The 12,796-nt window shown below is 35.5% G+C and overlaps 1 protein-coding gene across 1 annotated transcript; it reads right to left on the reverse strand.

Moving 5' to 3' along the window:
- Positions 1–1,412: 1,412 nt before the first annotated feature.
- On the reverse strand, positions 1,413–2,420 carry LOC133333866 (retinol dehydrogenase 13-like). Its single transcript, XM_061542176.1, has one exon. It carries the CDS (start codon positions 2,418–2,420, stop codon positions 1,413–1,415), a length of 1,008 nt encoding a protein of 335 aa, XP_061398160.1.
- Positions 2,421–12,796: the final 10,376 nt, after the last annotated feature.

Below are 12,796 nucleotides of genomic sequence, written 5' to 3' on the forward strand. Positions count from 1 at the left end.
GTCTTGAACTTATTTAAAATAAGGGAGTCCCTACCCATTATTTATTAAAGTTATTTTATTTAAGTTTTTAAAAATAATTGTATCTAATTTTTAGTCGAAACCATAAAGAATAAATCAATTATTTTTGTTGAATAATATGTGTTTTTGGTCATTTTATTGTGTACAATAATTTAATTGGCCCATTTTATTTGTCAACTAACATATCAATTGAATTAAAGGTGCGTCTATAGTTTAGAGTGTGGCCGTTATATAGGAAACTACACCAAAACTTATTTGCCTATTTGGTTACAATGACACTGTTCCTCTGGAAATTATGGCTAATTACTTATTGTATGACACATCTTTGTACTAAAATTACTAATATTGAACCATGTTTTAGTGTTGAGGCCCCATGTAACGGTACTTCCACATTTCTGTATTAAAAATAATTAAGATCGATCCATGACGGTATTTTAGGAAGTTTGGACACATTTTTACCGAATTGGCTGTAATTGTATTTTCATTGGCTGTCAAATTTCACTAATCAAAATAATCAATATTGATCCCCGTTTTGATATAGCCCCATAAAACGCTAGCCTCATATTAGATAAACATATTTTATAACGTCTCTTTCGTTATATTCATGGTTCTGTCATAACATGATTTAGAATTTTAGAAAATTATCAATGTCCATAATGTAACCCCTGTGTAGCAATGTAGGTATGTTTGGTACCCTAAAAAAATTTGCAACCGAAGAAACTGGTATTGTGTCAGAGGTTGGCGTCATGAATTTTGTTGCTGTAACTCTACAGTTCGATAAGGGCATCGATATAGAAGAAGGCTATGTTTTACAAAAATATTCCTCATTCGACTTGACTGAAGACATGTCACCGCCGAAATAATCTGTAATAGCAACAAACAAAGATATACAATTTTTTCTGCATGCAAAAATGCAAGTGTGTCCCTTTGGATTCTTAATATACTCTCCAAGGACGTTCATCCCCATAAGTATTTTTTACCCTCCAAAATCATGTTCATCTGAGGAATGCTAAACTTAGAATATTATTTCCGAGAAGAAGCTACTAAGCTTTGCCAAAATTCTCTGAATATGGAGATTTCCTTGTTATCGAAATTAATATCAAAATTTCCAACCGAATTGAAAAAAAAATTGTTTAGGATATGTCAATGAGTAGAATTTTTGTTTACAGTTACATTCGAATAACTCCGTACACAAAGTTCCTTCCATGATTACCAATCAGTTATGGACATTTTAAAACTGCTGTCCGAACTTTGCGCCATTTACATTTATTATAATTATAAAAAACACAAACAAAAATATGTTTGCCCCTTTTTATTGCAAAAAATAAACATACTTGCTTAAACACTAAACAATTTACAACAATAACATTATTACTCCCCTTCATTCCACACATTCACTTTTGTAATCCAACCATTTTTGCACTTTTCTGCCACAACCAATCGGCCATTTCGTTATCACAAGCTTTTGCAACCAATTTCTGTAACGTCATGCGATCATAGTAGCCACCAGTTTGTTCCACCAAATCTGGATCCAAAGCCAAGTATATGGAAGTCTGGGCACCACCACGCGGTGAACGTAAAGCCAACTTTGTCAATTGACTTGATATGGCAAGAAAACGATTATTACGAAATAGTTCAGTTTGCACGGAGCCGGGATGTAAACAATTGACAGTGACACCGCTACCCTTTAGTATTTTCGCCAATTTCTGGGTAAACAAAACATTGGCCAATTTACTCTGGGCATAAGCACGAAAATCATTATAACTTTTTTCGCTATTCAAATCTTCAGTTTGAATGCGTCCCAAAGCATACATCCATGAGCTGACGACAATTATGCGACTGGGAGCAGCAGCTTTTAGGTGATCCAATAACAAATTTGTTAACAAAAAGTGTCCCAAGTGATTAACGGCAAATTGCTGTTCATAACCATCAACGGTTAGCTTTCGAGGTGTGGCCATAATCCCAGCATTATTGATGAGAATATCCAAACGTTGTTCTTCTTTTTTAAACTGTTCCGCAAATTCCCTTACAGATTGCAGAGAACTTAAATCCAATCGACGATTAAAGATTTTCGAATTACCCGTTTCATAGATAATATCTTGCCGGGCCTTTTCACAGCGATTGTAATCTCTACAGGCCATATAGATACGTGCACCTCTCCTGGCCAATTCCAATGCAGTTTCTTTGCCAATTCCGGTGTTGCAACCGGTTATAATAACAACTTTACCATCAATGCGATTTGTTTTGCAATAACTGGGCCCCTCTTTGTATTTCCACAGGGCAAAGAGTACTAGGGCCGCTATCAAACTGCCACAGGTTAGGAGAAATGTTAAACAGCCCATAGAAGTGAAGTTGCCCAAATATTGGCATACAGATTTATTTAGAATTTCCGCAAAATTCATCTTGAAGTTTCTGGATTCTAAAACAAAGAAAACAAAAACAATCTAATATTTGTTTGATGTTGCAACACCTGTTGCGTTTCGCTTACGATACAACAACGTCAAACTTGAACCACAAACTGATCTGATGAGACAAACCTCTATGAGGCAACTGATCAGCAAAGTTAAAAGCCACCACTGTTGAGGTGTTTTAGCCAAGCTTAAACGTTACAACTTTAACGCAGTAATACCCACATTTGTTTACATGCCTATATCTTCTCATACAACATGAATTAAATAAAGCTTTAATTTGAATGTTGCAAGCATGAAAGCTGTACTGAACATAAACATTAAAACCAAGCTTGCAATGAGAGTTTATGAACCAAATAAAAACATTAAACACAAGTTTGTACCAAAAATGTTACGCTTATGAAGCAGACGCCCATTTAAGTGAAGAAATTAGGTCACTTATTGTTTGTATGTTTTAAGCCATGTTATGAGCCTCAGTTGGAATTGGTTTTATTTTAAACTGTCAACATACAAATAGGGCCAGCAGAAAAGCTTGATTATTTCTTCGTTGTTCGCACTGATGAACGTGTGGAGAGGTTATGTTAATAAATTGGAACTAGTACCGTAGTAAGTAATTATAGCCCTGTCCCGTAAGTCTTGTCTTCGCTGTACGCTGACACAATACATGTGCTATATCTCTAGGATTTTTAGAAAATTTTACTTACATTTTTATACCCTTCACCACACTGTGGTACAGGGTATTATGTCTTTGTGCATATGTTTGTAACAAGCAAAAGGAATCGAGATAGACCCATGGTTCCTTTTGAGAATATGCATAGAATCACTTTCTGAGTCGATTTATGCATGTCCGTCTGTAGATGTTAAATTGTAAACAAAGTACAGGTCGCATTTATGATCCGAATTGGATGAAATTTGGCACAGCTCATTTGTTTGGCCCAAGGACGAACCCTATTGAAATTGGGAAAAATCGGTTCAGATTTAGATATAGCTCCCATATATATTTTCATCCGATTTAATGTAATCGGTCCCTATATATCTTTCGATTTGCACGAAAATTAGCACAGCGGAATGAATTAGGTCTAAAATTATGTGTGTAAAATTTCATAAAAATAGGTTCAGATTTAGATATAGCTCCCATATATATCTTCGTCCGATTTAAGGTAAATTGTGTACCAAAGCCCCTATATATCATTCGATTTGCACGAAATTTGGCACAGCGCAATGAATAAAGTCAAGAATGATATATGCCAAGTTTCGTGAAAATCGGTTCAGATTTAGATATAGCTCCCATATATATCTTCGTCCGATTTAAGGTAAATTGTGTAGCAAAGTCCCTACATCTCTTTCGATTTGCACGAAATTTGGCATAGCGTACTAAATTAAGTTTAGAATGATGTGTGCAAAGTTTCGTGGCAAACGGTACAAATTTAGATTTAGCTCCCATATATAGCTTCGTCCGATTTTAGGTAAATAGTCCACTAAAGTCCCTGGAAATCTTTTGGTATAGCGTACTGAATTAAGTCTAGAATGATGTGTGCAAAGTTTCGTGGCAATCGGTTCAGATTTAGATATAGTTCCCATATATATTTTCATCCGATTTAAGGTAATTGGTGTACCAAAGACCCTATATATCTTTCGATTTGCACGAAATTGGGCATAGTGTACTAGCATTTGGGTCTATAATAATTTGTGCTAAGTTTCATGAAAATCGGTTCAGATTTAGATATAGCTCCCATATATATTTTTGCCCGATTGTAGGTAATTGGTGCACCAAAGTCCCTATATATCTTTCGATTTGCACGAATTTTGGTATAGGGTACGTTGGTCAGCTAAGTACTTCGCTTTGTTACAAGAGACATTTGGGTTTGAAAGTTTTTTTGTATAGAAGCAATAGCTTCTGGGGAGAATATCTCAACAAAAAACTAAGGGAACTTATGAGGATCAGGGGCGTGATCCGAAACTATAGTCTTCCCTGCCTTACCCCTCGGCAATCAATGCCATACATTCCCCACTAATAGATAGTTGTTTTTTTAAAAAACAAAATACAAATGGTATCCCAAATAAACCGCCAGCACTACTGAAGTACTGAATTAAGTCTAAAATGATGTTGCTAAGCTGCGTGATAAGATCCATAGCAAGGCCGAATGACACAACGTACTGGAGTAATATAAATTAGTCTCTGGCAATTTTCCCTGAGATCGGTTCAGATATAGATATATAACAAAAACGCGTCGTCTGTTGGGATACATATGTAGAAGGGTATCATATACTCGGCCCAGCCCGACTTTACTACTTTTCTTACTGGTTAAAGGTGCATTATTGAATTAGCATAGGTTCGATTCAAATAAAAAATTAGAATTTTGAAACGGAGCTGTTATATTTTATATTTGTGTACATGTTTGTAACAGCCAAAATGAAACGAGATAGACTAATGGTTCCTTTTAGGAATAGATATAGAATTAATTTTTGAGTCGAATTATGTATATACGTTCATCGTTCTATAGAAGTCCAACCCCACCTGGCTATAAACTCCGAGGGGTCTTCAGTTCTGCGTGTAGAAACTACGGAACGAAGGAGTGAGGCTATGGGGTCTTATTTCGGAGAATAAAAGTCGCGCAAAAGCTTGAAGACATAAAACCTCTTTTAGCAAATATCGACGGGTTCGTAGAGATTAACGATAATCTGTATACGATTGGGAATATACAGGATATGGAGATCTCATATGACTATATAGGAGATATAGTGGGGGTACACACCTGATGAAATGAAGGACGACCTGGTGTTTCGTGATTGGCAGTCCTCAATCGGCATAGGTCAGCGAAGCTTGTGGCCGACATGCTATAAGAAGACTATAATGAAGAATTGGAGGAAAAGCCGTTACGTGCATGAAATAGTGAGCTAGAAGTTGCTCTGAAAACAACAGAAGGCGCCAATGGTTGCCTTGAAGAAAATTTGCAGTCGTTGCAGTCGGCAAAGCATCAAGAGACTAAAGACAATTGCCGCAAATTAGAAAAAAACTGGTTCGAGAAGTTAAAAGTGATTTAACTGCAGAGAAAGCCCAGGCAACAGGAAAATCAAGGCAAAAAGAGGGAAAAAACTGGCTCCATCAGAGAAAACTCGTCGAGCAGCAGAGGCCGAATGGGATGATTTGGCCAAGAATGCAAATAAAGAAGCCGTCGGAAGAATTGGCACATTCGGAGAATGTACGTGTAGCATCAGAGACCGGACGCAATAATTTGGCTAGACTAATGGTCGCTAGAGGGAGTAAGGAGAGGGAAATGGTAAATGAAATCCAATTTGCAGATATTTCTAGTTTTTGGAAATTAGCTCCAGTCGAGTTGGCGATTGAAAAGGCTGGATGTCGTGGCTGATGCGCAGAAACATGTTAAGGAACAGGGTCCGTCTTAGATGTTGTAGCCGGTGAATATGGAGCATGTCCATAAGGGGCACTAAGAAGTGTGAGCAGACAGTGGATACTTGTTTTGCCGATATGAAGATGAAGCTGGCGGAGAACCGACTTCATTATATTATTGGGGTATTAAGCATAAGCCGTCAGTATGAAAGTTGCGTAGCCTATGGACAAAACTGGCAATAAATCAAAAGAAGATTTTGTTGCATATGAATATAGCAATGGAGTTGAGTAAACAAATTAAGCCTATGAATAGAATTGCCGATTGTCCAGCCTTGAAGATGAAGGTTCCCTAATACCAAAATAAAACCATTTCGGTTGAAAAAGTGCCCAAATTCTCCCAAAATTGGAGATTTATCACCCAATAAAACCACAAAGTGCCAAGTTACTATGAAATTGGCTGAAAAATGCACTCAAAAACGACAAAATACTGAATTTTTGAAGCTACATTTAAATGGGGGCTATCCGAAAAAATGGACAGATATTGATAATTTTTAGTGGTACCTATGAAGAACCCAATTTGCCAAATTACAGGAATTCAATCGAAAAAAGCGCTCAAAACTCCCAAAATAACAACAATTGAGGGGTACCGTTATATGGGGATATGTCTAAACCGATATAGCCCATCTTCGAACTTGACCTGGCTGCAGGCAAAATACAACTAAATGTTGACGATCTATCTCAATTCGTTTAAAGTGATTACAACATACAGACGGACAGATAGACATACACTCCACACTTTGGTGGAGGATATAAAATGATGATTTCGACAGTTGGTATGACCGAATGTAAATCTGTGTAAAACATGCTTGACAATACGTTGAAAATGATTGAATGTGGGCCAAAAATATATAAAACCAGTAAGGAAAAGTCGGACGGGCCGACTATATGATACCCTTCCCCACTTTGGGTACTTACAAGAGATGTTAATATCTACAATATCCTGTAGATAGAACAGACAGAATCTTTGAAGGACTATGGGATGGAATCGGAAAATTAAATGTATTATCTCGATAAATATTTGAACCAGTTTAAAAAGCTCCATACACATACCATTCTGAAATCAATGAAAATTTGCTTGGTAAACGGGCAGACTTGGATTCTTTGGTGTACCATTTTTAGGAAATAGAGAAAAATTATGTATGGGAGCTATATATAAACACATGGACCTAATTGAGCTACCGTTTGTTTTGTTATCACTCTAAATTCAATTTAATGCCCTCTGCCAAATTTCGTGTAAATCGAACAAACATAGGACCTTCGGTGCAACATTTACATAAAATGGAAAGAAAATATATTTAAGACCTATATAAAAATCTGATTTCAACACACCATATAACTCAAAATTTTTTCCTCAATTGCATTCGCTATACAAAATTTTGCTCAATCAGACAAATATTGGGAGTTTGGTCAATCGGACCAATATTGGCAGTATGGTGCTCCAATTACATAAAATCGGGTGAAGCTATATATGGGAGCTATATCAAAATCTGCACCGATTCCAAATAAACTTCACTTACATCGATCTGGACCTATTTAAGTATTCTGTGCAAAATTTTGTCTCAATGGGACCAATATTGGTAGTATGGTGCTCCCTTTACATAAAATCGGACGAAACTATATATGGGAGCTATATCTAAATCTGAATCTGAACCGATTCCAACAAAATTTCGCATACATAATTATGAACCTGATTCAGTGCACTGTACAAAATTTTGTCTCAATCGGACAAATATTGGGAGTTTGGTGCATCAGTTACATAAAATCGGACGAAACTATACATGGAAGCTATATCTAAATCTGCACCGATTTTCTCCAATTTCAATAGGGTTCGTCCTTGGGCCAAATAAGTGAACTGTGCCAAATTTCAACCAAATCGGATCACAAATGCGACCTGTACTTTCTTAACAAAAATACATGGACGGACGGAAGGGTATAAAAAAATCTTTCAGAGCAGGACGTTTTCCGAAAAATTTAATTTGATTGACTTATAATTTCCCGGAAAATGTTCACCTATGGTAATCCGGTGTATGAAATGGTTGCCATCTACACCACCCTCCACCATAGTATGGAGGGTATATCAATTTTGTCATTCCGTTTGTAACTCATCGAAATATTCCGTCCGTCCGTCTGTTGTAATCACGATATCTTCTGAAGGAATTGAGATATGGTGGTGAAATTTTGCATAGGTTTCTCTTTTGTCTGCAGGCAGGTCAAGTTCGAAGATGATATATATTGGTCCACGTTTAGGCTTAGTTTCCATATAACAGTACCCCCAATTTTCGGTATTTTGGGACTCTTGAGTGCGTTTTTCTTCCGAATACGCATTTAGGCCTAGCCTGTGTGGGAGGTACCAGAAGGAGTGGACCGATATTCCCCATGTTCGAACTTGAAATAATTTTATTTTTAACAAATATTTTTGAGGTCTACTTATAGGCGTGGATTTAAAAAAAAATATGTCTATTTAAAGGCAAGGATTTAAACAAATTGAGGTCTATATAAAGGCGTGGATTTAAAAAAATGAGGTGAATTTAAAAAAAAAAACATTTTTTGAGGTCTATTGAAATGCTTCGATTTTTAAAAAAATATCTTTTGAGGTCTATTTATAGGCGTGGATTTTTTAAAAAATATTTTTTGAGGTCTATCTATAGGCGTGGATTTAAAAAAAAATATTTTTTGTGGTCTATTTATAGGCGTGGATTTTTAAAACATATTTATTCAGGTCTATTTATAGGCTTGGGTTCTTAACAAATATTTTTTGAGGTCTTTTTATAGGCGTGGATTTTTAAAACATATTTCTTGTAGATTTAAAAAAAATGGAAATTTGTACATGTATGTAGATACATATGTTTCTGAAAAATAATATGCATGCTCTTAATATACTTAGAGAATATGATTAATTAACATTATAATTACCTTATTAAATTTACTCCTAAACATTTCATGTTTGAACATTTGTTGTAAATAGCTAACTTATAAATAACATTGCAGACTAACATAACTATGTCATGTTTTTCTCCTCTAGAACACGTTTAATTCCTCCCACAAACGGAAAACAACAACAACAAAGAACGAAAACAAAAACCTAGCAGACAGTGTCAGTTTGAAACAACCTTTGCAAAACAACAACAAAAAAATGCCTTAAGTCTTTGGGGAGTCTGTTATGAAAACTACAAAAATTAGTTAATAAATGACACAAAACAGAGACACATCCAGTCAGTCATTCAAGCAAGTTGGCAGGCGTTCATTCACACAGGCTGTCAACCACAAACACACACATACTAATGCATGTATGAATATGTAGTGACACTAGTTGTGAATAAAACTAAATTAATTTTTTGCCACCATTATCTGACAGAAACAAACCACAGAGCACGTCGTCATTATTCTCCTCATCATCACTTCGTTCCCCTTTCATTTCCTTTTCGATGCTCATTATCAGCATTAGGCCGATGTAATGGACCTCATTACCAGGAGACAACAACACGGTTGGATATAATAATAACGAACTGGGAGGGAATGTGTCTAAAAATGTGTCATATTCGTCATTTATGCATTTGTTGTTGTTGTTATACATACATTAATGATGTCCGGCTCGGCTAATTATACTATTAGAGAAACTAGTCCATCATATAGGATAGGATAGAAAATATGGCAATGAATTAAACAGGAAGTCGGGATATTCTGGGAGAGATAATTTAATAGGAAAATCTAAATTAATTACTTTTACTTTGAATAGCTTAATTTAATTTAGATAATTATTGCATTAATTACATATAAAATTATTTATATAATTATAAGAAATATTACGGGCTAACATATTTTAATTACGAAGAAGCGTAGATTTCTTAAAAACTATTTTTTTGAGAGACCGTCAAAAGGCGTGGATCTCCTGAAAAAAATTTTGAGAGACCATCAACAGGCGTAGATCTCCTGAAATTTTTTTGAGAAAAAATTCAAAGGCGTGGATTAAAAAAAAAAACAAGTGAAAAAGCGTTAAGTACGGCCGGGCCGAACTTTGGATACCCTCCACCATAGATATACTGACAGGTACGAGAAATTAAAATATAGGGAACATACCAAAAAGTGGACCTATACCGACATTTCTAAAAACGGATTATGTAAACCATAATACAAATTTCAGAAATTTTTAATGGGTAATTATACCCTCAGCCTTATGGCTAATGAGGTTGTATACACTTTAATACGGTGAGAATGTGCCTCATCGAAATATTAGTTCTCGACCCCATATTTCTTTGGAACAAATCCGTTTCAGAAAATTTAGATTTCATCCAAACTTGGCCCATCTTATTATTTCTTCCAAACTTAGTTCAAATTCGAAGATGGAGAATGTCGGCCCACTCCTTCTGGAACCTCCACGCAGGGGATACATTAAGAAATAATGATTACAACAGAGTCTTAGAACCAAACTAAAAACGCGGAACAAATCAGATAACTATTTTAACATAAAAATATGTTATATGGGGACGACCCCCAAAAATGGGGCGAATATTAATAAATTTTGGTAGAGAGATTTGTTACCATAAACGACTACAAAATACCAACCAAAATACCGAAAATTGGGGGTACCTTATATGGGAGCTATCCGAAAAAATGAACCTATATTCATAATTTTTTGTGGAGAGAATTGGGACCTATTAAGAACTCAAAATACTAAATTACGGCTAAATCGGTGGAAAATACGATCAAAACCCCCAAAATACTGAACATTAGGAGGTACCGTTATATGGGGGCTACCAGAAAAAGTGGACCTATATTTATTTTTTTTTGTGGAGACATTTGGTACCCAATAGGAACCCAATGTAGGATGAAAAATGCGCTCAAGAACCCCAAAATACCTAAAATTGCAGGGTACCCTTATATGGGAGCTATGCCTAAACGTGGACCGATACAGCCCATCTTCGAACTTGACCTGCCCGAAGACAAAAGACAAAACTATGCAAAATTTCAGCGCCCTATCTCAATTCCTTCAGAAGATAGCGTGATTACAACAGACGGACGGACGGGACTAGATCGTCTTAGAATTTTATTCTGATCAAGAATATATATACTTTATAGGGTCGAAATTGAATATTTCGATGAGTTACAAACGGAATGACAAGTATACCGATCGTCATATCTCGACTAGCTGAGTCGATCTAGACATGTGTGTCCGTCCGTCCGTCTGTCCATTATAATTTGTAAACACGATACAGGTCACAGTTATGGACCAATCTTCACGAAATTTTGCATGTAGGGTGGGTTCGGCCCAATGAAGACCCCTATTGTTTTTGGTAAAGATCAGTTAATATTTAGGGGATGAAATGGACCAAATACTTAATTTTTGTCGGTTTTTCTGATCGCTCCAGAGGCCGCAGTTATGGTCCGAACATCTCGAATTTTTACATGGAGAAGGGGATTGGGCCAAAGAATAAGCACGCCTGTTTTGATAAAGTGGGTCAAATGGACCCCGACTTTTGTGTGAAAATGACAAAATTTGTATTCTATAGCGTATATATTTACCCCTGAAGGACATATACCCGAACAGTTGATATTATATACAAGAGGAGTGGTTGACCTTTAAATTAATACCAATTATATTGTTGTATGTGCTCGGATGTGGGAGTTATACCTAAATATTTACAGGTATTCGTATATTATTTAGTAACCCATTATCACTCTAGATATCGGAACTATAGCGCTGATCGCTTTGAAATTATCCTTGCGGTTCCAGTTATGGTCAAGGACAACGCCTATAATTTTCGGTGATGATCAGATAATAATTTTGGAATGAAGTGGCCCGAAAACTTATTTTTTGTGTTATTTTCGAGTCGATCTATAGACAACAAATGAAAGCCGAATATCACAACTCTACCCAAGGTAAAGGGAATCTGGACAATAGGTGTACTGAATACTCGTAATATTCGCAAAATATGTCAGTGTGAGGAAGAGGTGCTGTTTACCTCTAATCGGGCAAGATGATGCAAATATCACGAAATATTGCCCAGGCTCGGAACGTATGTGTGTAGGGTATCGTATGGTCGGCCCCGTCCGACTATACTGCTTCACTGCTTAAAAATGTGTTTGAGGGATAAAAACAATTTTTAGGACCCATTAAAAGGCGTGCCATTTTTAAAAGCTATTTTTAGGATCTATTAATAGGCGTGGCTTTCTTAAAAAACAATTTTTAGGACCCATTAATAGGAGTGGCTTTTTTAAAACAACCTTTAGGATGCATTAATAGGCGTGGATTTTTTTAACAATTTTTAGGACCCATTAATAAGCGTGGATTTTTTAAAACCATTAATAGCCGTGGATTTTTTAAAAACTATTTTTATGACCCATTAATAGGTGGGGTTTTTTAAAAACTATTTTTATAAACTATTAATAGGCCTGGATTTTTTTAAACTATTTTTATGACCCATTTATAGGCGTGGATTTTTTTAAACAATTTTTAGGACCCTTTAATAGGCGTGGATTTTTTTAAACAATTTTTAGGACCCTTTAATAGGCCTGGATTTTTTTAAACAATTTTTAGGACCCTTTAATAGGCGTGGATTTTTTTAAACAATTTTTAGGACCCTTTTATAGGCGTGGATTTTTTAACCATTTTTAGGACCTATAACTAGGCGTGTATTTTTCGTTGTCTATTAATAGCCGACGATTTTTTAAAAAATATTTTTGAAAATATTGTAATAATGGAAGTATTAAAGACATTTTGCGTATATTAAAAAAATCGAGGTCTATTTTTAGGCGTTTTTAAATATTTTTTGAGGTCTATTTATAGGCGTGAATTTTTTTATAATAGTTTTCGAGTTCTATTTATAGGCGTAGATTTTTTTGAAAATATTTTTCAAGATCTATTTATAGGCGCGGATTTTTTGAAAATATTTTTTCGTTATATATTTATAGGCGTGGATTTTTAGAGAATATTTTTTCGTTGTATATTTATAGGCGTGAA

Source organism: Musca vetustissima, unplaced genomic scaffold (assembly GCF_032173495.1).
Source record: "Musca vetustissima isolate MV318-11 ecotype Yass unplaced genomic scaffold, APGP_CSIRO_Mvet_v1 utg161780, whole genome shotgun sequence".
Classification (NCBI taxonomy): Eukaryota; Metazoa; Arthropoda; class Insecta; order Diptera; family Muscidae; genus Musca; species Musca vetustissima.

Excerpts from the sequence above, each read along its gene's own strand:
- LOC133333866 (XM_061542176.1), bottom strand. The coding sequence starts at position 2,420 with ATGAATTTTGCGGAAATTCTAAATAAATCTGTATGCCAATATTTGGGC.